The following is a 26,468-nucleotide window of genomic DNA, read 5'->3' on the forward strand; positions in this document are numbered from 1 at the left end:
GCCACAGTCGATGCTGGGAAGAAAAGAAAGAAAAGAAGTGAGAAGCAAAACTTGGCACATCCGTGGTACTTGCGTTACAGCCGCACTGACGTTGTGAGGCTGGATCCCGAGGGTGTTCGCCGGTGCTGGGAGGTACCGACATTGCCGGAGCCTTGCCGGCGCACAGTCAGGGCCTGGGCCGCCAGCCAACCGTTGCTAGATAGGGTTATCCCTTCCATGGCTGGAGGGCCAGTCCTTTGGCAGCTGCTTCCTTTTGAAGTGCTCGAATCTTATTTAATAACAGAGCATAGCAAGAAGTCCTCTCAGTCAGTGAAAGTAGGTGCTAGGGATAGAAGTTCTTTAGCGACGGAAGGGATTGAAGGAGGGCTTGTATTAGGAGTTCCTCCTTTTGGGGAAGAAGTAGGGTACCACACTCCTCATTTGTGGGCACCTGGTTTCAGATGGTTACGGGCATATTTCTGCGTGCCGAAACGTGGCTGCGGTTGCTTGCTGGGTCGGTACAGCTATCCCGAAGCGCGTGCTCTTTGTGCCGCTGCGCCGCGAAGCGTGAAGGCGGTGGTGAAGGTGTAAAGCAGGGGCAGGAACACGGCGAACGGAGCCGCGAGGATGGCTGAGGTTAGCCCCGGGGCCCGGGCTTAGCGAGCCGATTGCCGTACGTGCCGGCTCAGCACGTCGGTCTGGCTGCGCAGGTTGTGGTCCGGCAAGCGCGAGGAGCTGGCGGGGGTTAGCTGCCGCCAGCACGAGGCCCCCTCCACGGTGCGCGGCCGCGGTATAGGGGGTTCTGTGCGACGGCGAGAGGACGCGCGTCCTGCTGGGTGGGTGCTGCTGTCTGGGAGCTGCTTCGTCGTCCGATCTCGGGCAGGCCTGCAGTTAGAGATTTACCTTTCAGTTTTCTCGATTGGAGGTTGTTTTCTGTTTCAGGCACGTTCCATGTTTCTGGGGCTTGATCTCAGATATTGCATTGGCTGCTGCTTAGCTGGTCAAATTTCATCTTTAAGGGAGGTCACATCAGATCCAAAAGCCAGACTTCTACCAGTGGTTTATTAATTTTAATGACTTAATTTCATTGTATCTTATCTTTTGTTGTGCTGTTGCTATCAATTCAAGACCAAAGAAACTCTTCAGACTGTCTGGTTTAACCCCTTATACAGAGCAAGATTTCACTATCGATCCTGCTTCCAGTGGGGTGCCGTTGTGCCAAAGTTTCAGCAGCTCCTGGCATGCTGGGGCTTCAGTCCTCATTTTGGAGCCTTTCAGCTGTAATTTTTCATTAAATCCTGCTAACATGTGCCATGAGAAGTTCTTGAGTGTAGCTAGATCATCTGTATTGAGTGCTCTTGTACTGTGATATAACATGAGCATGGCTGCTTAGTTGGTGTAAGGGATTTGACCGGTCTTTAATCTTGGAGTCTGGAAGGGATAGAGATTGTTATATAACTCTCATAAATCTTCTGCTATTACTTTTAGTATTTTTTTGTTTCCGCTTTGTGAGGCTATGCTGCCTTGGGCAGAGGAATCCCATTTGCAGTGATGGAGAACAAGGTGTGTCACAGAGTTTGGACCAATTTTTGTTTGTGCCCTGTGTCAAAGGTGGGTGATGCTTTTGTTGCATCTCCTGGTCTCAGCCCAGCTGCTTCTGTCTCGACAAGCCTTTCCTTTTAAGACTAAACAAGGAGTGCAGGATTTGCTCCATGTCCCGCTGGAGACCATGTATGTCAGAAGAACAGAGGAAGGATCCTCTTTGTGAATGTGAAAACGGGAGTCTTAACATATCATTGTGTATTGAGACTGGCAGAAAAATGATAAGCACTGAAGAATGAGTTTGGAAACCTAAGTAAGGATTTTCCCCTAAAATCTGAATTCTTGATATCCCATAAATCAATTTCGGTGACTGTGTATGTATATGTATTATAGATAGTACATGTTTTTGAAAGAACCATTTCTTTACAAAGCTGCATATCTCTCCAGCGAACTGAAATTTAGGTAATAATGATGCATGATATCTCTGGAGCTGAAGTTTATCTGGGGAGTGTCTTCGATACTAATAGAGACAGAGGGCTGTTCACACACAGCTTCCTAAAGCCAGTGTAGTAAGCAGCCCAAGCAAATAAAAAAATTAATACTGAGTCAAAGCTAAATATTTAATTTAAATTTTCCCTGTGAGATTGATTTGGTTGTGTGGTTTTGGTTTCTTTTAGTGGAAAATATAGTGTCCATAAAATCAACATTTTGATGGGATTTTGCCGAGCAGTTCTAGCTTCCCTGTTTTGTATCCCACTGATAGAGATGTGTCACTTCTGGACTGTAGCTGGAGTCGTGCGAATAGGATGTTCTCTTATCCTTTCTCTGAAAGTATTTGCTCTGCTCATCCTAACAAATTCCCAGTAGTTTAAAAACAATTTCTCTACTTCTGCAACAAACTGTAGGCTAGAGAGATGTATGTGATGCTGTGTGCTGTCTCTCCTTCCCCCTCACTTACCCCCGAAGATTGTTTTCTCTTGGCTCGTGTTAGTGAAGCTGCAGTTAGTATCCGTAGGAGTGGAGGTGCCGGCACAAAACGCTGCTATACCTTAACGCTGCGGAGTCAGCCTGGCTTGGGCACTTTCTTCCTCCACTTACAGCAGTGCAGGTACTTTCTGTCCATTTGTAGCACGGCTGTTTGGCTCCTCCATTGGATATGTAGAGTTCAGCTTTCTCTTACATCTGTATCTTAATGTTACTCCCTTAAAAGGACTGGTTGGTGCCTGGCAGGGTTTTGCAAACCGTGGGCAAATGTCTGGATTAGTGGTGGTCCATGCACTGTTGCTCTGGTAGCTTGGGCTTATGGTCAGAGGTTTATTTGAGTGATGTGGTACGTGTTAACACTGAAGAGGAATCAAAGTGTTGGCAGGATACATCGCATGTTACCCGAGAAAAAAGAGGGAGCCTTGGGTTCATCATCCTTTCTTGCAGGACCGGGAAATGTTTTTCTACTCTGCAGTGTGCACACCAGTGTGTATAAAGTTGTGGGCATCTCCGTGATGAAACCTGGGGCTGTTGATGTAGAAGTCTTGCTTCTATTTCTGCTAGACCAGGGAAAGGTGGCTGTGCAAGAGCAGAGGGGGTTTGAACGATCATGTTTAGTCATTCCTCCAGAGAGGTCTATTTTCAGAATTTCTGTTCTGCACAGATTATTGATACCCATGAGATGTGAAGCTCCTCTTTGCTAATTTTAACCTTGTAATTTGGGGGTGTATTGGGGGTTGCCTTGGGTTGGTTTTTTTTTTTTTTTTGAAAGTGAGATTTCTGTGTGACAGCCTGACTCAAACTTCAGGGATCCTTAGCTGTGATTTTTGCTAAAAACTAGGTAGTGAACAAAAAACCCAAAAGCAAGACCTTAATTAAAAATGTAACTAAAAATGAAAAATCTACTCGCCAAAAAATAAATACCTTCTTTCAAGGACAGGTTGACCGACACTGGGATTGAATCTCTGATCCCTAAAATTATGTTCTGTATCTCTATCTAATTTAGATTAAACGAGAACAAGTCCTTAGGTAACAGCACTAACAGTTTTCTATTTTCTATGATTTAAGGCCAAAAGGTGATTTATGTAAGAAATCGGTGTTTACCCCAGCACTGACAGTATTTTGAGAGACTGAAATAATTTAAATGGGATAAGATATAATAGGGAGGAAATATCCATTCACCCAACAGATATGCATGGATCTTTTCAGAGAATTGCGTGTGTTTAATGTTACTCCTGCTTCCTGCTTCATTTATCTGACAAATTGGAACACTATTAACCATATTTGATTTTTTTTCTTTAATATCTATTTTCTCGAGCAAGGTTGAGATTGTTCAGTGCTTTTAGGAGAAGAAAGGGATCCAGTTCCTTATTTGTTATGGAGCCCTGAATGCTTGATTTTTTTGCAAAATTAAGGGTGTGCATGAGAATATATATAGAGCTTCAAATATTATTAAAAGTTGGCAAGATTTATCATGCAAAATCCTGAGAAGAATCTTTGCCTTGAAAAACAGTCTTCTAACATTTCCTTTACTTTTTCAGGTGGATTTGGAGCCAGAAGGCAAAGTGTTTGTCGTCATAACTCTTACAGGCAGCTTCACAGAAGGTAAGGGAATCATTTTGGCTTGTTTCCATTAAGAGCTGGACTCTGGTGTATACTCTGCCTTCAGTTACCAAGCAGTATATAAGCAAATGGCATTCTTCATGCAGGCCACGTGCTATTGTGTGCCAGAGGTTTCTTGAGAGGTGGGAGAGGGGAAATCTGATCAGGGCTCTTTGTAATGGCTCACTCTGTGTGTGCCCTTTGCTCTGTTATTGCTCTGATCTTGGACTCAGGGAGCCGATTCATGCTTGATCTGGTTTATTTATCTGAAGTTGTCCTTCAAAAGGATTGTTTTTGTCACTCGTACTTTTCACCTGGGTGCCTCTTGAAGGGCAAGCTAAGGAGCACGTAGAGCATGTTTAAAATAGAACATGTTTAAAACATCTGTCTGATTTTTATTCCATAATGATTCCCATCTACTTCACATGCATTTCTGTTTCCTGAGTTCACTTTGCGCAGGAAACTTAGAAGTTTTTTAGTGTGACAGCTGCCCTGAAAAAGTATCTGCGTGGATTGTTTGCTCTAACTATCTTTTATAGTATGATGTTTTTAATTTCCCTGTTGTTTACTGTGATACCAGCTATGAGCGTGGATGTGAGCTCTGCTGGAGGAACCCAGGAAATCTGGGACAGAGCTCAGAAAAAGCTTATTTTCTTCAGACTTGCACCATGGTTCTTATTTGTTTTAGCTGCAGCCTCAAACTGCATTTGTTGGGGAGCGTTTTCTGTGCAGAAGCCAAGAATGGAGGCAGGATCTGCTCCACTCTGTTACCTGCAGCCTGGGAGAGCTGGATTTTTAATGCTTTCTCTTGTTCTGCCCCAGAAACCGATTGCTCTGCACGAAGGCTGTGCCAGGGGCTGCAGCATAGGCAGCCCACCCTGCCGTGCTCCGTCTTGGATGCAAGGAGGGTGCGAGCTGGAGGGGTGTGTGCTTCAAGGGACGCGGGAGCTCTGCTCTCCTGCCCAGCCCTTCCCCTAGCTCCCACCTTGTGCCTGGTGCCCAGGCCTGTCAATGCCCCTGCCTTTGTTTTTCAAATGCAGGTTTGAATACAAGCTTGTGCTTTACTGGGATGTTTTTGGGGTGCTTTCTCGCTCTTGCTGAACCGGCAGCCTGATGTGTGCTGGGGCCTGGGCAGCTGTTTGATGGGGACCTGCTGCATCAGAGGAGCTGGTGAAGTTTTTGGTTTTCTTTGCGTGGTTTACACCCCAGGAGCGCTCTGCTCCTGGCAGGATGGCTGTGGCCTTTTAAAGCTTTTGAGCTGGTTACAGAAGTGATCGGCTGAGCCACACCTGGGGGCTGAGCAGGGAGATGGTGTGCTCCTCCAGAGCAGCACCCCGAGCCCTGTGGCGTGGAAGCAGCGGCAGGGTTTGCAGACCTTCTTCCCTGGGTGCAGCTGGGGCTGCTCTTACTCCTAGGGACCGTGGGCAGGGTGTAATCCTGCTTGCAGGAGCTGTGTTAGGAGGGAGAGATGAACGTGGAGCCTGACTTTGACTCCTCATCTTGGAGCGATGGAGAAGACGAGGAGTGTCACAGCCTGGCACTGCAGCAGGGCAGAGAGGACCAGAATTCCCTTTTCCAGTGAAGTTCACTTACCTTGTAAAGCCAAGCAGGCCACATAGCATCACTACAACTTTCAGTTCTTTATCGGTTAAGTATGAATGCATGTTTTTCTCTGCCCAGGTGTCAACTTTGGGGTCTGGGAACTGCTCTCACATTTATCCACACATAAAATGTTAACAGATCATTTACCCTTTCTCTTCTAGGGACATGCTCCCTACAACTGGGCTTTCACAGGGAGACATGAAGTTTGCTTTTTCAAGTCAATTTGGGAAAAGCTTTCTATTTGTAACCAGAGAACAGGGAGAGTGCAAAGGCGTGCTAAGGAGGCCTGCAGGACTTTTTTGCAGGTCCAGAGGCCATAGCTCCTCAGGGTGAAGAGGACATTAGATATTGGCTTTAATTGCCTATGACAGAGCCAATGGTGGAAAGAGGGAAGAAACCAGAGGGCTTTTACTGACCTGCGTCCCAGTTTGTATCCACATGTAAGTGTGTCATGCTTGGCCATTTAAAGCAGGGTAGAGCAGGGATGGTGGGTTTGAGCATAAATCCAGTGTGCTTCAAACTTGTGCTGGTGGCGAAGCTGTTAGGGTATATTACTAACAAGGTCTCAAGGACAAGAGATGGAGAACTTGGATGTTTGTACCGCTACTGCTTTCTGAGGAAAATGGGAAATGTTGGAAACAGTTTACTTCTCTTTCCTCTGTCATTATTGAGGATGTGTGGACTTACAGAACAGGAAGATCAAAGACAGCTCTTGGGGTTTTTCTTGGCTGGTTAGTCCCATGTGTGGTCACATTTAGAGTTTCCAAGAATAGACGTAATCCAGGGCAAGCCTGATTGCAGATACTGACTTCTCCCAGTCTTTGGATAGCGGAGGCATCTATCAGGGAGGGGTTTCCTTCTGAAAAACAGTGAGGTCTCCTCCCTAACATCATGTTTTATTTTATTTTTCTCTATTTTTTAATGGAAATCTGGAGGCTCAGAATTGTATTTAAAATTTAAGTTTTTTGGAAAGAATTCTGAGAATAAATCAGAACTTGAAAGCACAAAAAGTGGCTTCCCACTTGTTTGGGAGGAGGGCAGCCGCTACCGCATGCTCCCTGCTAGTTACGGCTGACATGGCAGAGACCGCTTGAAGGCTGTGTGTGTCTATGGGTACACAGAGAACCCCAAAATTAGTTTGTGTTAGACCCCATCAGGGTAGCACGTAGACCCATGTGGAGTCTCAAGCAATATGATGTTTAGGACTTCTGATCGTTTTCTTGTGACTTACGAATGGTTAAGTGTGTAACTCCAGTGCTCTGAAAAGGATCCAGCAATGGTGATGTGTTTTTTTAGCAGCTCTTGTCTCACTGCTTTCAGTAGACCATGGGGACGGAAGGATAACGTAGTGGAGTCAGTCTGAACCGTGGGGAGCATCTTCCTTTGAAAAGCTTCTGAGAACTCCATAGAGCAAAGGTGGAGGGTCAGTGCCTACTGCTGGTCCTCATACTGCCAACATGTCATTCATCTCAGACAGGTTTTATGCCAAGCTAGTTGTTTTGTTTATGGAAATAGCCAAATTCACAGGGTCTTGGCCACCATTGCCTAACTCCAGTAAGGTAGAAGCCCAAAAAGTGGCTAAAGAGGGTGAGAAGAGAGGGGGAATAAAAAGGAAAAAAAGCAAAAAGCCCCAAACCCAAACAAACATGTTAGGGATGTTAGGTCCACTTGAGACTGTATTAATTGTTGTCCGAGAAAGCTTACCCAAAATAGACAGTCCTGGTGGTGTTGGCAGCTTGTACTTTCTTTAATTTTGGGAGTGGTTGGTTGTTCTGTTTGATCAAAAGTTATTTTGACCAAAAGCTTAATTTGGTTCTGCTTACCTACAGTGGGGATGGGGGAGAAGGGTGGCCCTTCTGTGAGGGGTACAGCGTGTCCAACAGAAGCATTCGTGTACCATCAGGATGAGGGCAGTATAGAAAATGTACAGCTGGAAGGAGCTTAGTCCTTTTGTAGGTTCCCATATGGCTCTTCTGTCCATCAGTGTTAACGTGCTGTTTTGAGGCAGGGAAATATGCCTGTTTCATGTGTTAAAAATACGCATAACTTTTCAGGAAGAGAAAGAAATGGAGCAATAGAAAGCAAGGGAGGTCTAGTGAAATTATCCCTGTCTATCTTTATTTTCTCTGCTGGATGGATTTGTTGCTGTGCTAAGCCATGCCTGATTATATTAACTCCCCACATTCAGCTGACATTTCCTGTGTAAAGCGACCAGTGCAAAATTAAAATGAAAATCTCCTTACCTCGGGAGGAGATTACCTCTCCAAGCTTGACAGTGTCTCTGCTGGCAGTTCTGGGTCCCGGTGGCCCCGGCACCTGGCTGGGGTGGAGGGAAGCACCCTCTCCTCCAGCCATCTCCCTCACTGACCCAAGACCTGCTTTTACTCCAGGCTGTTTTACAGAGGAGTTGAGGACTGTCTTCTACCTGCCAAACTTCAGGCATTGCTTAGGAATCGATTCTTTCTTTTTTTTTTTTTTTTTTCCCCATACCACCTCCCTCCTGTGAAGAATTTGATTTAATCTTTCCTGGGGTTTCTTTATTTAACCTGCCTGATAATGGGATTTTTTTTTCAAGTCATCAAAACTACCATTTCTTTTTTAAATGTCCTCATTCTTTTTACTCTGGATATTAATATGTTTTGTGGGGTTTTATTTTGCTTTTTCACGAATGGTGTCTTTAGCATTTCTTACGTGTCTCTTTCTCTTTGCGTCTCCTTGCCCCTTTCTCCTTTTAAAATAACAAAAGCAGCTTCTCGGAGAGGTCTGTCTTTGCTGTGGACGTGCCTCATCCGTGGATGCGAGGCACGTTGTCAGCTGAGGAGCTGGGGTTGGGAGCAGGGCGCAGCGTGCTGTGTGTGGGACCAAGCAAAGCTGCTGCTGTCAGAAGGTGGTTCAGCTCTGCCCAGCCTTGGGGACCGCAGGAGCTGTGTTTGAACTGAACCATTAGTGTCCTGCCACCCTGCCTGTGATGACCCATGTGTGTGCCAGGACCTCTGAGATAATCCACAAGATCTCAACTCTGTTTTAAGCCTCCTTTAAAGGAAAAAAATCTGGTTTATTGCTCTCTAAAACAGGTAGCGCTGTGTAGGGTGTAAACCTCCCTAATGTTGTTGTTCTTCTAACCTCGGCCATAACCATCTCTAGGTGGGCAGCTTCTGAAGAGCATCACCTTCCTCGCCACTCCTGGAGAGCACCTGGGAGCACCGCGGCAGGCAGACACCGTTGACTGGAGTTGGTTGCAGTTCTCCAGTGCTGTGTGCCCCAGTACCGTTTCTCTGCGCTCTTCCAGGTCCCCCTTCCAGGTCATCTAGGTCCTCCTGGCTCGGGTTGAAGGTGACCTGGTGCCTCTGAGGAGACTCTGTTTCTGGGGCTTGTGTCGTTCGTAGCAAGCGGCTCTGATGCTATTGCGGTGCCGCGTTGAGTGTTGCGCAGTCGGTGGCGTGAATTCAGACCTGCTCCCCGCTACTTGTCTCTCTTTGCTACTGAATACTGGTTTGGGCTGGGAAGGGACAATCCATGAATTACTGTCGTCTTGGGCAGGGGGTGATTGATTTGAAATAAAAAGCCTTGCAATGAGTGTCCATAGGCTTCTGTTGTTGGTGCTTATGGACACCTGTGAGAAGTTAGTAGAGACCCTCAAGAGCCGCTGATTGTGCATGGGTCAGGGTGTTTCGCCGCAGTGAGGTCAGACTGGACACCGAGAGGCCCCAGGTGTGTGCCTGAAGGATGGCATGAACCTCTTTTCCTTGCAATACTGGAGTCCCAGAGCAAGCTGAGTCCCCTCACAGCATTGCCTGTTGTGTTGCTGTGCCACCTCTCTTGCTATATTTACTCTTCTTAATTTTGAGCAAAGCTAATGAAATTAATACAAATTAATTATTTGACTGAATTAATGAATGAAGCAAGCCCCGCAGAAAATAAAGTGCTTCTATTTTAGTACTTCAAACTCCTTTAATTTGCCTTTTAAAAAAAAATAATTTTTTTTTTATACATTGTCACTCAAAGTGATAATTCTGGCTTTAAGTTCAATTTTAATTTCATCATTGTGAGGTAAGTAATGGTTGTTTCTTTTCTTTCAGTGTCAGGAAAGACAAAGACAAATTTGAGTTCTGGGCAAGAAATAGAACAACGAGAATATTGAAAAGCCAAGTGACTTGGTAGAGCAGATATAGCACCCATTGCTAAATATTTAATGTTGGTAGGCTTTGCAGCAGCAAGGAAGCCTTGAACCTGCCTCTTGAGCAGGAAATGCTTCTTTATTTTGCAACTGTCACATGATGTGTTCGGGATGGTTTATTCTCAAGCATGAAGACTCTTTTGCTGTTGTTTTTCTTGGAATACGTTTTTCCTAACATGAAGTGATTTTTGTCTTAAGAAATAGTATTTCCTCAGACAGGTACCAGTCAAGATCTGCAGCCTTAAAGTCTCAAATGATATATAGGCTTTGTGCCAAGAAAATCCTTTTTCTGTATTGTAATGTAGCTTCTCAGCCCCACAAAACTTCTATTTGCAAGATACCTTAGTAGGTCCTTGCACAGGAGGGAGAAAAAAAGATGTTTACCGGGCCTCTCTAAACTGCAATAATGACTGTTTTCAGCCTGTTTCTTATAGTTAAGGAAACAATTATTGGAAACTAGGAGCCAGGAATGAAAAATGCCCTGTTCTAATCCTCCGCCTAGTTGGGCCGCTCTTCTGTTTTGGGTTACTAGCCCAAGCAGGAGAATTTTAAGGCATGTAGTAGACAACATGCTGAGAACCTCCTGATCTGAATAGGCAATATCAGTGCAGAATAGGATAAAGAAAGTTTTGCTATGCTTTGTTCACAGTCTGAGAACATGGAAGTCTTTAATGTCTAGCCCAAAGTTTTACGTGGCAGAGAGCAGCAGGAGACGTGTTTTTCTATACCCCTGTATTTTTTCCAACGCCTACACTTCTTCCAATGCTTTACACATGTCACATACGTGGATGCTGCAGGCAAGGGATTTCCAGATGCAGTCCATGTTGGTTCAATTCTCCATTTCCAGGTGGAAATGGGTCAGAACAATGTTGAGTCCCATGGGGGAGAAAATACACCCGTAAATGCACCCTGGAGAAGATTGAGCCCATGCAGAGACCAGGAGTGTCATCCACAGATGGCTGTGCATCTCTGCCTGAGAGGCAAGTGAACTTCACTGGATCCCCAAACTTGCTGGATAATGTCAATCAGGTTAAAAAGTAAAAGGCAGTTCCAGAGGTTGATCTCAAAGTCCTGAGCAGGTATTGCTCTCCTGGAGGTCAGACTCTGCAACCTGCACCCCAACCGAGATGTGTCAGCCAAGCCAACGGAAGAAAGAGCGGCTCTATCCTTGTCACGAAGCCTCCACGAGTCAAGCATAAGGATGCCAAAGCTTCTCAGCAACGCTGAAGATCTCAGAAGGGAATTTCAAAGTCAGAGAGACAGTGAAGAACCTCTTGGAGATCATTTTCACAGGGATGAGCCTTCAGGCGTTCTGAGAAATGTCCTTCAGGCTACGAGTTGCCATAAGGAGAAGGGGCTGTACCGCATCTTCCCGAGCACTGCCTTTCACTTGTCATGCTGACAGTGGCATGAGAAGGCGTCACTGTAATGAGACACAGCCCAGCCTTGGAAGATAGACAAAGTGGATGAACTTGGGAATAATGAATAATTATTACTGTTTATGGTGGGAGGATAGTGTGAACAATTTTTTTTTTTAAGTGAAGCCTTCAAAATTTACCTATTGCATTGACATTTAAGTATTGCAGAGAGAACCCAAGTATTTTTGCACCTTGGTGCCCTTATATCTCACATATGCCTCTCCTCCATTAAAAAAAAAAGGGGGGGGGGGGAAGGCAAGTTTGGTAAATTCTGAATTTTCACAGGAAAAAAGGATTTCACCAGGGGACAACAAACAAACAAAACTGTTTATTCCTGATTGCTGGAAGATCTAGGCCCTGGGAAATGAAGTGGTTTGCTCAGTGTTACGGAGGGACTCTAATGCAGAGCCAGGAGTTGAACAGCACCTCAGCCTGCTGCATATCCACAAGACCACCTTTATTTCTTGGAAAATGATCCATTTGTGCTCCACGTCTATTGCAGTATGTCTAATGCTGAGAGGTTTTTGGCAGTAATTCATGACTTGCCAAGATCTGCCAACTGCTTAGATATCCAGACGCTGTAAAAATGCAACAAACAGCAATATCAGCATTAACCTTACTTCCTCAGTGGGCTGTGTTTTGTCTGGGCTCTGAAACCTAGATATAAATATGCAAGCTTGCAATCTGCTCTGGGATTTCAGTGTTCCTGGCCATAATGAGGAGCAGAGATTTTTGCTTTATTTTAATGTGATTCCTGGAAGAAGTGACGGTAGTTCTCAGAGGAGTTTAAATCTATCTACTTGGCCTTGGAGGACAGCGCTGCGCTGGAGTGGGTGTTTGGGCTGCAGCGAAGCAGGATGGCAGACGTGGGCTGGAAGGAGCAGAGCATGAAGCCGTTTGGAGGTCAGGACTGTGATCCTGTGGCCAGGGATGATGACAGCAGCCCTGTCCCCATCTGCTGCACCCTGTGCTGGGGGATGCTGTGTCGTGACCATCTCCCTCTGCACCCATTGCGGTCAAGGGCACCTGGAGGATGCCCTGGACTGGGATGAAGTGGGGGGTGTCCCATACATCAGCACACCTCATGGCCACAACTGAATTTCCCTAGACCACAATTTGCAAGGTACCTGACTGATAAAATAGGTGAATGGCTGGCCAAAAGCTCCAGTAGTTTACCTAGGGTCACCCTGTAATTCTGTGGCAGAAACTGGAGAAAAAAAACCAAAAACCCCAACAAAACCCCACCTTTTTTTTTTTCTCTTTTTTTTTTTTTTTCTTTTTTAACCTCACCTCCACCAACTATCAAATTAGGCTGTCCCCCATTTAATATCCAGGTCTGTCAACTCTGGCTGCTGAAGGAGACTCCTAATTTAGGTAGTAGCACCACCGGCAAGGGTTTTCCTTGTGTCTGGGTGTCTGACAGCCATCCAGAAATCCCAGTCACCAGGCTGCTGTACGGGGTAGCGCTGGACTCGGTGTGTGAGCGGATCTGTTGGGCCTGTCGGCACGAGAGGATGCCGGAGGTAACAAGATGCTGTTGTGCCGCAGTGCTTAATTACCTCGAAGGTATTCATGTGTCACGGGTGCTTGCGAGGAGCAAAGTTCCCTCTGGCCCTGCAGACCCAAGGAGGACCAGCAGCATTGGTCTGCTGCGTGTTGTGGATGTTGTCGATACCCACATCTCACTGGAGCGGGGCAAGGTCTCATTGATAGCCAAGCAGGATGAGGTCTTCAGCCTTATGCGAGCTGGCACGGAGCTGTAGGAAGTAGAGCTTGTCTTCTACTGGCGCTTTCGGGGTGATTACTCATGTTTGCAATTTATATGCCCCTGTTTTGGGTTGTTCCTGAGTGTGCCCAGCATAAAATGCTAAGTTTCCTGCTCTTCAGTGCCAGCTGAAAAAGTGTTGGTTTTTGGTTTTTTTTATTATTTTCTGGAGTGCTTCAGCTGAAATGATTCAGTTGTTTTCCAGAATGAGATGCTGAATCAAAATACAGCTTTGAGCAAAGAGATCCTAATGTTGTTTCGCCAGCGCGACCTCAAGCTTGGCAGAGGAGAGGGTGGGAGGGATGAGAGCCGCTGCCGATACTGTCTGCCTTGTGCTGTCTTTGGGAAAATCTATGCATTTGTGATCTTCTGGGAGAAACTGCATGAGACCAGCGTGGCTTTGAGGGCTGTGGACACCACCTGCACTGAGCAGGCTCTCACCTCGGTGACTGTTCCTCCTGGTGATGCCAACACTGCTGGCCGTTGTGGGTATGGGACTGAGGCGGTTTCATAATTGAGGGTAAATCTGTCTGTCTGAAAAGGATGCTCTCGGGTTTCCCTTGGGCTGGCTTCTGCCCTGGCTGGCTGGACTGGGGAGCTGAGTGGTTCTGGAGCAGGGGAGTGGGTTGGTTTTGGGCCAGATCCATCCTCTGGTTGAGATCTGTGCTGGCCTGGGCAGGAGGGAGGAAGGCAGGAGGTCTGGCTGAGCATGTGTCCTGCTCTCCATGTCCCGTCTGCTGGGGCATAGGGCAAGGTCAGTGAACGGTGGAAACACTGGGAAAAGTCACTTGGAGGAGGAATAGAGCCATAAGAGTCTGGAAAAAGGACAGAGAAGAAATATAAGGAGAGAGAGAAGGAAGTAGGAGACCGGCCTGGGGAGTGGTGATGGGTGGGTGTGGGCAGGAGCTGTAAGGAAGGAGAAGCTAAAAGAAGCTCAAAGGTTTAAAAAGGTGGGAAGGGGGGAATATGGGTAGATGGATGGTAGAGGAGCTGCAGAGGATGAGGAAAGGCTGCAGCAGAAGAGTTGTGACCAGCAAAGCCCATTTCTTGCTAGAATCTGGAACCAAGTTTTTAATCCCAGACTCTCAGCTCTTTTCTGCCGTCTAGCTGTCAAACTTGTTGAGCAAGTGTGTCTGTCATCGCTAGTTCTGGATCTCTACAGCAGAGCATATTCCTTTTCTGTGAAGTATTCCCCTGGTAGTGCTACCCTCTCTCCCTGGACCTGTGTGTCTGAGACCGCAGCCGTGCTGGTGAAGCAGGACTGTGGAGGGGGAAGGCTGCTCCAGTTCCAGTGGATGAACTTATTTCCAATGACAGTTTTCTTTGTTTAGAAAACTTAGGAAATAGTCTTAAAACCAGAAACCTTTCCATTTGAAGGATATCACTGATGTTAGAAAATAAAACTCCCCGAAGTCAGGAAATGCTGAATTTTTGTGTCTAAAATTTGTCCTTCCTATATGTTCACGATACAGACTTGCAGATCACACTTGCAGATCAGCAAGAACAAAGGCAGGAAGACGTTTCTTCTCCAGCCTGCCCAACTCAGAGTCCTTAAGTGGTGGGTGAGGAACCTGGGGCCTCAGTCTGGTCCTACACACTTTTTTACCTGCATTATCTCTGGTCCTGTATTTCACTTGTGACTGTAAGGTAACTACGACAGGCGAGAAGAACAAGTCCTTCAGAGAAAGGCTCCAATGTTGCATCCGAAAGGGCTGACGGTAACTTGCACACGAGGGCCATCGCACACCTTAGCTATAGGGGCACCCCGTGTCCCACGTGGTGGGCACGCAGGCCTGAGTCCAGCAGCACCCACGGCTTTGGGCTGTGCCATAAGGAGGAGTGCAGAGCCTGGATGCTAGGGACCACGGACCTTACAGAAGGCGCAACAAAGTCTGGCTGATTTTTTTCCCCCCAGATTGCTTTCACGCCCCACATCGTGCGAACGCAGCTGTTTGTGGGGTGCGTGGCAAACTTGGGGAAGTGAACCGGCTGAAAAATGACTACGTGGAGGGGAGTGCTGGAAGGAAGGCAGGGTGCCGTATGGGGGGAGAACTGCCTAAATCTGTGTAAGGGATGTTGTGAGCATCAAACCGCAGGCTGGCTTTCATCTCTTGTCATTTGGGCCTAAACAAATTCCCTCCCCGAGTGTTCCTTCCTCGTTGAGGGACTGGGAAGAAAGATGAAAAGAGGTGCAGGTTTTAGGTGTCTCTCTCAAGCTGATGGAGAAAGTTAACTTTCTTCCCACTCACTCACCTCTGCTTGTTTGCTAATTGAGATGGGAGAGCCCGTGGCGATGCAGAATCCATACTTACTACTGCTGCTCTTACACCTGGTGGAAAGGGCCGCCCATTTGCTAGAACAAAATTGGTCGGTGCCGCTGGTGGCCGTTACAGAGCTGGTGAAAGCAATGGGGTCCTTCCCTCTGTGTATGAAGAGGTCCTGAGCCAAGGCAAGCAACACCCTCTCCATGTGACACCCAGTGTTTTTAAAGCTGTGTATGTATGGATTTGGGACGTCTGCTTTAGAAATCTCAGAAATCTATCTCTGAAGTGGAGAAATATGTATCGCAGGGTGAAAACTGTGTTGGGGAGGAGATGGGGAGGGGGGATAGATGAGGTCTAGCTGTGTAAGCTGCATGGGAAGCTGTCGAGGACAGCTGTGTTTTCTGACTGCGCCGCTCTTCCTGGCCTGCAGCCCTTGGGAAATCCCTCCGGGAAATAATAATCTGCTGGCACTAGGAGGGGTGCAGTGTGTGGCAGAGCAGTAATGGTCCGTGCCATCTGCAGGAGTGTTTTAGGACGGGCTGTGCAATGAAGCCAGGTGTGATTGCTAACCTGAGTGCTTGAGCACTGAGGATTTCCTTGCTGCATTACCAAGGTGGGGACTGTCTTGATGAGAAGAGGTGCTGCTTTTTGGCAGAGAGCTTCATGGTAGCAATAAGCTTGGAATACAAGAGGCTGAATCTATTTTTTTTGACAGATGCTTTGCTGCGGCAGTGTCTTGCTTAGCCCATGGTGTGTGGGAATCTGCGTGGGAGAGTGACATGGTAAACAACCTGCTTTTTAAGGCTGTTGCAATTAGAGAACTTATTAGCAAGCTGCCACATGGAAATCTCGGGAGTACCGGGGATCGGCTGTGTAGTCAGAGCTGAGTATGTGGCCAGACCACTTGGGCTGGGTCTGTGCAACTGTTGGGTGACCAGTCGACCGGGAGAATCCAGGTGTTGCAGGTGGTGATTCAGGTGTTGGTCATCTTCCCAGGTGAGCACGAGGCCAGTGCACCTCCAGGGACTGGGAAGGGCCGAGGCATCGCACGACAGCAGTCGGAGGCCCCGACAGCAGAAAAAGGGGAGTGTTTAGCTTGTCCGACTTAATTAGCTCTCCCAATGAATTTCTTCCTGACTAGATTCCATTTGTGCTTTGGGTCACATTTTGCTTTCCTAGAGAGGTGCAGTGCCTCTGGTGAGGAAGGCTTGAGGTTTTGTCCTAGGGTTGGCTGCTGTGTTGAGGAACGTGGTTGCCATCGGTGGAACTGCTGCAAAACTTTGCGCCCCTCTGGAGACAAGCTGCTTGATACTCTCATTTCATCTGGCTTTCTGTTGATCCTGGGGTTTCTTGTGTGTTTTGTCTCCTGTTACATAAAGAATATTTTCCTGGTCCTTCTCCTTTGAGACAGAAGTTAAGCCTGTGTCTCTGGAAAGTTGCACTGCCTAAACATAAAGGTCTGAATTTTAAGCAGATTTAGTTGAGTGTAAAGCCTTGTGTGAACACTCTTGTTTTAATACAAAAGTGGCCGATTTTAATTTTGAAGATGGCCACATAGCCCAAAAGAAGGATGTCCCTAGAGCATCTACTTAAAAATAGCTTTAAACTGCATCTAGTTAAAAATAGGTTTAACTTGGAGCTTGTGCTTCCCTGTGTGGTTAGGGCCTCCTAATAGCATGTTGTGATACCTGCTACGGAGCCACCTACGAGCATGCGAGTTGCTGATGATTACAACACGCGTGAGCCCCAAGGCGTCAGGAGCAGGGGAGGGTACAGGATCTCCCTGCTGTTTGCCCAGCCTGCCAATTCTGCTCTTCTCAAGGATTTTGCACGAGTGCTGGTAGCTTTCACCTATAAACGCTGTCACTCTGTTAGCGCTACTTCTGCTCTGTAGCCAGCGTAATTTGAATTCTTCTAAAACTTATGGTGCAGAGGGCTTCTGGCACATCAATTAATCATGGAAAAGATCAAAGTTGCTTTGTTAGTTTTATTTTCCTGTTTTTAATGAATAATGTATTTAAATTATTTCCTTCCCTAATAAATCACAACTCGACATTTTTCTCTTGAGTTTAATAGGTGGGAAGGACTAACAGGAGGTTTTACAATGGAAATTCACTTGCCTAAGCACAAGGAAATAATAATGATTATAATTGGCGAGGGGAGGAGGGAGAGGAATCAGTTCGTTAAGGCTTTAATGAGCAATGCAGTAAGAAGTACGAGGTACTAGTATTATTTGCACATCTTAAAGTAAGGAGGATTGTCCACATCTTATGATAAAATTGAGACTGCAAGCAGATGTGCCATTTTGCCCATAGCTGAGGAGGTGGTTATTACTGTCTGTTTCTCACTGTTTGTGTGGGTCAACTTAAATTTTTAGTAATAGGGGTTTTCTGGGTTTTTTTTGTTGCTTGTTCTTACCCCAGATCAATGTGACAGAGGTGGATTATGGAGCAGTTGCAGATGGAGTCATGCCGGACTCCATCGTGAGGAGGGAGCAGTGGGGCTGGGCTGTCTTTTTGGACGTCTACTGCTGCTGGAAGACCATGTTCAGCTACAGCCAGAGGGAAGCACGTATCCATTATCTTGCTGGATACGACCTGACTAATTTATCTTGCTTTTCCAAACTGCATGGGTATTGTGTCTCCTGCTGGGCTTGGCACAGATATGAGGTGGCCTTCCAATTATAGTGCAAGTCTGGGGCTCTGAAGGGCTCAGTTTGGTGCTCAGGTTTCTGCTGTCTCCCTCAAATCCCTCCTCTAATTCTAAATAAAATCCTTCTCTCCTGGCATCTCCTCCTCTTTGTGCAAGCTGAGACAGTTCTCTGCCATCATCACCCCAGCCTGGTCTCTCTTGCAAACAGAAGTATCATGCCTTACCATCTCCAAACGAATGCAAAAACTTGCAGAGGTGGAATGGTAAAATGGAGCGCAGGTAAAACCTTTCTTACTCTTGGCAGAGAAACAAGCACAGGGTGAAAAATGGGGCTGTCCCCTTCCTTCTCTCACAGTGGTGTGGCTGTAAAGAGAAGAGAGAGGGAAGTGCAGGGAAATGGCTGTTGCCTTCAAACACATCCTCCTTGGCAGCCAGCAGCATTTCTGCAGCCTGTGGCCTGGAAAGCACAAATGGGCTGGCATGCAACGATCTCCGAGAACCTGATCTCTTATGGCATGGGGTTGCTCATGTTAGCTGAAATCTTTTGTTATCCTCAGTATCCCATTTGCTCAGTTCATTGTTACTCGCTACAGAAATGAATAGAAAGGCTTTTCCATTCCTACTTTTCAGCCTTGCGCAACATGCTGCTAGGCCTTGCTTCAGAGCTGTCAACATCCACAAGCAGACTAAAAACTTTTCCCAGAAATAACTTGTAAAAGCAGATGTGGAGAATAATAATATTTTTGAGCTGCCCTCTGCATGTCTGAAAACCTGTATGGCAATCATGATTAAAATTCTATGCAAAATAACCTGTATGGCATTCATAACTGGTTGGTAGACTCGAAGCGGCAGCAGAATACTTGTTTTAAGAGTTTCTCAAGCTGCCTTCTTCTTCCTCTCTCGTGTTCTCACAGACCTTATGCAAACAGATAAAAAGCAGCTATTCCTCCTTCAACCCCAGCGCTAGGCTGTACCCTCTGTTTTGCAGCCCTCTCCCCTCCTGCACGTGTGGACGGCTCCCAGCAGCCACGTACTGGTCACTCCAGCTCTGCAGAGCTGTCCTCCCGTCCCTAGCACTGCTACATCCAAGTAAAAGAGACTGAGTGAAGAAAACTGAACCCCACAAAAGGTCCTGGACCCCAGTTCCACACCGGTGAGGTTAGCAGTGATGGACGGAGCAGAGCTGTAGCTGGTAAGCCTGGGAAACATGAAGACGTGTCCTCTCAGCTTTGCCATCCCACCTACTGATGCCACTAGAGCTTTGATGTCGTGTAATTCTAGAAATAAGCCTATGATGGGCTTTTGTAGCAATAGCTGAGCGCTGTCGTGCTCACTAATATTGTGTGAACTTCGCTGATCCTGTTCTTAGTGCTGCTGCACTGAAACATCATCGTTCAGCCTCAGTACTCAGATGCTGCTAATATCTGAGAGCTGAGGGTGACAGCAGAGATGAATTTATGTCCTAGACCTGGCAGGAAAACAAGGAAGGAGGATCTACCCTACTTCAGCACTTGAACGAGAAACAGAGACCTTGCTTTAAGGGCAAAGTTCTGTGTGGTTCAATGCAGGGATGATTACATGTTTTTGCATTTCCAAGACTGCCGATAACGCTGTTTCATACTCATGTGTAGGAAAACTGTTTATTTTTTTGGATTCAGAGCATCATTGTTGCTTCTTATTCTTTTTCAGACAATATTGACAGGTTGGCATCTTAAAAGATGAACTGTCCATTAATACGGGTATTCTGTGAAGTCCTAGAAGACAACCTAGTGCTGCCAGCACTAGCTGGCTCCTTCTCTGGTCTTCGTACAAAACTTTATCCAGTTTCAGAGGTGAAAACGGCAGCTGGATCAAACATAAGTCCCAGCCTGTGTTTGATGTGCCACATGTTTGCTTTGCAATGAGCCTCTCCTGGGATTTGAACCGATCTGGTTTTGTGCACAGACTGGCAAAAGCAGCAGAAGGCCAGAGATTTCGACGGACATGAAGTGGGAGAGAAACCCTGTGTGGTTAACGCGATCTCTGCAGATGTGGCTGTTTTCCAGCTGGCCGATTCATGCATCCGAGTGACTTTTGAGGGGAGCTGAAGGAAAAACTTTGCAGTAATTAGGAAAGGCAAGGCTTTTTCACTCTGCAGCACTAATACAAGGGAAGCAGAACAGTCAACAATGGAAATACCACTTGGGGTTGTAGCCTTTAAATCCTTTTCCCTTTTCAGAGTTAGACTGTCAGCCTCTTCTTCAATGCTATGTTATGTTTATAATGTTTTAATTAACAAAGCTTCCTGTGGTTTTGACCATCCATGGGATTATGGTGATAAAACTCCTGGTTAAAAGATACCAAGCCTTTCCAATGGATTTTTGTCATAACATACATGTTTTCCAGCTTGGAAAACAAACGTCTTGGTTCATCTTGGTTTACCTCTGTTTATATTCAGTAGTTGTGAGGAAGGCCGCTGTTAGGTAAATATTGAGCAAACACCTACACACTGATGGCTGGAGAGGGTATGTATGTGTATTCATTCCCCCCCATTTACTTGATTTCTTTTATATATTCTTTTCCTAAAACACCCTGTACTACTCACCATTAGGGCATGGGCTAGACGAGCATTTAGCCTGATCTGAAATTATTGTTCAGTGCTGCGGTGCTTGTGAGAGGCGAGGGGTCTGTCAATTCGCTATCTTGCTTTTTACAGTCTAATAAGTTCAGCTGGTTGGTCTCTGCTCCATGCTCGTCTATCACTCAGTGCAACGGCATCTTGCTTACAGTGCTCCCAGGGGAGCATAAAAAAAAGTGTATGCCGTTACTGCTACTAATAAAAAAAAGACTTAATTAAGTTTTAATCTGTTAGCATTATTGCTTTAAAGCTTTTTACATTGCTTTTTGAATATCTTTATTTCTTTCAAAGGAAAATCCTATTGATGTGTACAGGAGTATAACACTAGAAAATGTCATGTATCGGGATGTACCCAAACGACCTTTGTTGTGCCGGCATTATAGCAGCGGTTGATAGCACGACGGTGAGATTGATTTCCAATAGATGAGACCTGACAGGCTTTAACTACTTGAGGCAAACAGTTACACACACAACACTTCATCCTGCAGCTCTTCTTGTCTTACTGCTGTAGTTCTGCCACCACTGTAAGGACTTAACTGAAATTACCCCCTGGAATAAAAAATTGGGGTAAGAGAAAGGGGGGATTTCTGGCCGGGAAGGGCAGGGTCAGGTGAGCTCAGGGGACAGGTAGGGCAGTGTGATGAGGCTGCTGGGTGGGTGAGCAGTGTGCTAGTGCATGCAGATGTCCTCAGATGACTTGGTGGGTTATTTATTCTCCTCTCCCTCCACATGCATAATTTCCACTGCCATAAACACGTGTTAGGCATGAGTGGAAAGGAGGAAAACGGAAGAGGCTTTTTAGTATTTAACTTTGTAGTTACTTTTGCACATAGCCAGGCACAGTAAATACCCCATAGTTACAGTCATCCGGATTTAACCATGGGTGTGGACAACTCCCTTCGCTGAGCAATTACTTGCCTGTTTTTATAGCAGTATTTGGACATTTGAACCATTCATGGTGGTTGTTGCTTTACCAGAGATTAGAGGCTTTTAAAAGTCTGGGTCTCCTAAAGCGGTCTAGAGCTGCTTTGTTTTGTAAAATGCTCTCTGCACGCAGAAGGAAAATATATATTCTATAGGGAACTGGCCAGAACGCAGAACATGAGCAGGGAAAACGTCTATGATGACTTTACATCCTCTGACACTAAAGGCGAGAGGCACGAGGGGCTGCTGCATTGGGCACCCTTTCCACCAGCATACTCCAGCGCTGTGTTGATGGTTTCCCAGTGGTGCTGGGAGCCGTTCAGCAGATGCGGTGGGTGTGAGCTGAGGAACTGCCATCTTGGTGGCTGGGGAGGCTGGTGGTTGGGAGGAAGGTGGCTTTGGTAGCGCTTATGTTCCACCATTTCAAAATCACTTGCGCCTTGTTGGAGGGTTGAACTCGCCTGCTCCGTGGTGTGGTGTGTGGGATGGGTGAGCGCCCAAGCCCTCTGACAGAGGGATTTATTCTGTGGGATGTGGTTGTGTATGTAGATCCACTAGATCACGCGGCGGATGGTCTCCTGCGGCTACGCCTGCTCGAGGCAGCATCAGGAAATGGGAAGGACAGTGTCCAAAAATGCTGAGTGCATATGAAAAGTAACCCAGGCCTTGTTGAAGTTGGTCTCCTGCTTAGTAACACTTAGATTTGTTAGAATGTAATGGGAGGTGAATGTAAGTTTGGGTGAGGATCACCTGGAAGATGTACAGCATCTGGAGAAAGTTAGCAGGGTAACACAGCCAAGTAGTGTGGGAAAATGTGAAATTTGAGGAATGTTTTAAATACAAATGTCGTTTAGAAAAAGACAAAAAACTTGCGGCATGTGTTTTAATGAAAATTGGGTCTGTAAGACAGAAGTCGTTGTGCTGCATGAGATGTCGGTGGCTGGAGAACAGGAGGTGGAGGCCAAGTACAGCCCAGAGGAGGAGGCTTGAGGCTGGCCATGGATGTGACCCACCAGTACAGGCAGCTTGGAGACTTCCTCTGCCGCCCAGGAAAAAGCAAGTGCCTGTCACTTTTTGGTCTTCCCGAACCATTTCAAAATTGCAGTCTCTCTGAAGCCAGGCAAACCACAGGGACGCACAGCAGTGTCCCATTCGGTGGCTTTGCGGGCCACCTTCAAGTGTCCCCTAATCCTGGTGCAAAGGACTGGTTTGCTCTGGGCTGCGTGTGGGCTTCTCGCTGCATGGGAGAGCACCAGGGAGGCAATTACCCCATGCTGATCCTTGAGGGGAACCGTAACAAAATGAGAAACTACATGAGCTAAATTGGGAACATATTCTCTTAAACTCTGCTAAATGTGAGTGCATGAACTTAAAGGGCATCAGCTGCTGGGCTTCTAATGGAGCAGCTGGTATGAAGCAAGCTGGTAACTGGATTGCTTCTTTAGGTGATTTACTCACGTGCTCACCACCCACTCGCAAACTCTGCTTTCCCTTTCCATGCCTTGGAAGTTCTCCTGTATGTGCTGAATGCTAGGGCAGGATACTTTGCCATTTGAAGTGTTTGGCCCTGATCCAGGAAAACACTAAAGTGTATGCTTAAACCTAGATCAAGGACATGTTCTCTTGAATTTAAAGGTGGGCAAATTCTGTAATACTATAAGGATTTTTTTTTTTCTTTAATTCTCACATGAAGTTGCAGGAGGCTTGGGCTCAGAAAAGCAACTGGGTCTTGATCTTTCTTTTGGGGAAGAAGGATGAACTGGTTGACGTCTTGAAGTTTTTCTCGGTTATGTTTCCTATGTGAATAACGAGGCTATTGAAATTTTGCAATGATGGTTGAATGTTTGGAAGGGATATTAAACCTCTGCACATCAGCTCTCACTTCTGGAGATCAAAATGACATCTCATGTGTGGGAAAGAGGCAAATTATGTCCCAGCTGCAGGGTTCCTCCATCTTGCTGTCATGTGTTTCTAGTTGCCCACTGCCAGAGGCAGGATGCTGAACTAGGTGGACCAATGTTCTGATTCAGTCTGGTAATTTCGGTGGTCCCCTCCGTCCTGTTGACTTCAGTGACAATTAAACACATGTTTAAGCACTTCCCTAGAAAGGCAGGCTTTTCTGTGCCAGTCTGCCTGCCCAGCTACTTGAAGCTCTGCAGTAAAGAAAGCAGGTTTCTGTTAAGTGCTTGGATCAGCCCTACCACATCCTTTTCTGTGTTTTAATGGGAAAATCCTAATTTATAGTGTGCACTTCCATTTTAGAAATAAATGCAAGCTGTCTTAAAGTCAAGCTGTGCTCCATGTCGCCGTTATGCCATCGGGTAGGAGGTTCCCATTAGTGCCTGTGGAGGGGACGCATGCACAAATACCGGGGAGAACACAGCAGAACCCCCACCCTCCCCCTTGAGCTTTCTGGCCAGCTTTCTTCTAAACCTGTGTGGCAAGAGTACTGAGAGGAATACATCGTGTGGCTTGTGGCCCTTTGAAGTGGCTGGGTTCAGTACTGATGGGATGGCTTCCCTTATCTCCACTCCTACAAAGAGGAGTGGGAAATGTGCCTGTGATGTGGGACTCTTACATTTCAAGCCTTGATCAGGTTGACAGCTTTTTCCTTCTTTCCCCTCCCCCCAGTGGTTAATCGACAAAGATAGTTGAAAGCAGGGAAATGCTCTGCCCTCTTTTTATGGATAAATGAAGCGGGATGGTAACAGCTGTGTTTGGGTACTTCTGCCGCTCTGGGGTGATCAGATGGGTGGGAAGTTTATAGTCGGGCTGTCCCTTCCTCTGTCATTACATCCATGCAGAGGGTTTGGCAATAGCTGGCGTTTGTCTTGCATCCAGTCCATACCCAGAATGAGTAACGAGTACGTATGTTGGCGCACAATCACTCTAGCGGACTCCAGTGTGTGTCCCCAAAATGCACTTGTAAGCGGGGCCTTTACTTTGCAAAGCAACTAAGTTGAAAACGGCAAATTTCATTTCTTTCTTCTGAGGCGAGTGTGCCCCAGATGAGGCTTTGATCTGGGAAGCTCAGCTGAGTCTGACCTGGTCTGTGCAAGGATCCCAGAAACCAGCTGGCTGTGATTTGCAAGTCAGATGGCTGCTGCTGGATGGGAATGGCTTCCTTGATCTAGAGCTCAGTTCTTACAAGAGTGACTTGTTTTGTGTAAATTGAACTTTGCTAGGAAATTGTTATATGGCCAAACTAAACCCAGTAAAAAAAAGGAAATTAGATTTTGAGACAATTCAGGTTTGAATGCCAGCAGTTCCTGGCTCCCTGCTTCCCAGAACTTTAAAATATTACCTACCCTTTGGAAAATGAGCACTTTAAAGAAAGCAGAGTGGCACATATCAAGCAAGTAACAGCCCTTGAAAAATTAGGCTGTGCCTTTTTATCCAAGATGGGAAACAAAATTGCTGCAAATGGTGATACAGAAGTGTACCATGACAATATCGAAGGTGGATAAATACTATTCACCAAGCAAGACACTGCTTTTGCTCAGCAAGCGGGGGCACTGGTCAGTTGGTTGCATGCAGCTGTGTTTTCAGGAATTACTGCCCCAAAAGCTGTGAGTTATTACAACTCATTAGCCTTGAGCTTCTGGTCTGTTTACAGCTTGGGAATTAATGGTTAGTGACATGTCTCAACATGGGAGAGGAGCAAGAGGAAGATGGGAAGAGGCAGTTATTTCTAGATGAAGACTGTAATTTTGAGCTAAAGGGGCCTTTGCAGTTAACTTCCTTGCCTGTCCCAGATGCTATCCTCATTCTAGACCATGGTCCCCCAACTTCTAAACCAGGGATGTAATTGTGGCCTTTGAAAGCATTTTGTGCCATAGCAAAAACAGGAGTAATAACTGTGCATGTTAATGTTAATGTTTTGTTGCTTTTTTTTTTTCTACCCCCTGCACAGGGACGCTCCAGAGGGATCGGATTTTTAAGAACCTCACTCGGAAACGCCAGCGGGCAATGCGAAGGCGAGTGCATCAGGTGAACGGGCACAAATTTATGGCTACCTACCTGCGACAGCCAACATACTGCTCGCACTGCAGGGAGTTCATCTGGTAAGAACATCTCGAATGCGGTGGTGTGGAGCTTCCCATCTCTTCGCGTTTTGGGGACTGACATGCTACCCCTGATCCTGAATCAGTCACCCAGCACTTCACCAAGGGCCACCAATGTGATTCCCCTTGGCCATTAGGTTTAGCAGGGCACATTTATGCTGCAAACTGGAGTCTACTGCAGAGAGGCCAGAGGTGATGTGTATCTTGGATGCTGGAAACAAACTGGGATGGTGTGGGGATGAGGCAATGTCCCTCACTTCTAAGCATAGATGTTATATCAAGGGGGGAAAAAGTAACCCAGACACTCTGAAGAAAGGCCCCAGATACTAACTTGAGTGGAGCTTTGAGATTACGCTGAGAAAAAACAGTTGCTTGAAAGACTAGAAAAAATGCCTGTGAACAGAAAAGCCATCAGAGGTGTGAGGTGTGGGGTGATACATGTGGGGGAGTAGGCAGAGCAGGGAGAAAAACTTCGATATGTCTCAAAAGAGCATGGAGTGGGAGAGATAATAACAGGGTGTGGGCTGCTGGGATCAGTCTCATAATGTGGTGTGTGTTGTAATAAAGTGAGGTATTTCAGAAACTAGAGGGGGGGGGAATAACATGCATGTTGACAGCCTGCCCTGTAAGCTGTGACCCTTGCAGTGCTTTGTTACGCTCCCACACCCCTGTGCTGAATTGCATCATTATTGCTGGGCAGTTTTGCCCCAGGGGTCTGGTCATTTGGGATCCTCTTGCATTTTGGTGCTGTCTTCTGTAAATGATCTGCAAGAAGACTGGCTTTCTGATATTAAATTATATTAATATTTTGTTTTGAACAGGGGCGTGTTTGGGAAGCAGGGATACCAGTGCCAAGGTAAGGTGCTCTGCTCCTGCAC

At 46.4% G+C, this 26,468-nt stretch overlaps 1 protein-coding gene across 1 annotated transcript in view; it reads left to right on the forward strand.

Moving 5' to 3' along the window:
* The window catches only part of PRKCH (protein kinase C eta), a 119,945-nt gene that overhangs the window by 24,032 nt on the left and 69,445 nt on the right, over positions 1-26,468 (forward strand). Inside the window, exons 2-4 of the mRNA XM_075029619.1 lie at positions 4,047-4,110; positions 25,440-25,590; positions 26,412-26,446. Of these exons, the coding sequence (XP_074885720.1) occupies positions 4,047-4,110; positions 25,440-25,590; positions 26,412-26,446 (250 nt within the window). The remainder of the gene's footprint in view (positions 1-4,046; positions 4,111-25,439; positions 25,591-26,411; positions 26,447-26,468) is intronic.

This window comes from Buteo buteo, chromosome 6 (genome assembly GCF_964188355.1).
Source record: "Buteo buteo chromosome 6, bButBut1.hap1.1, whole genome shotgun sequence".
Taxonomy (NCBI): Eukaryota; Metazoa; Chordata; class Aves; order Accipitriformes; family Accipitridae; genus Buteo; species Buteo buteo.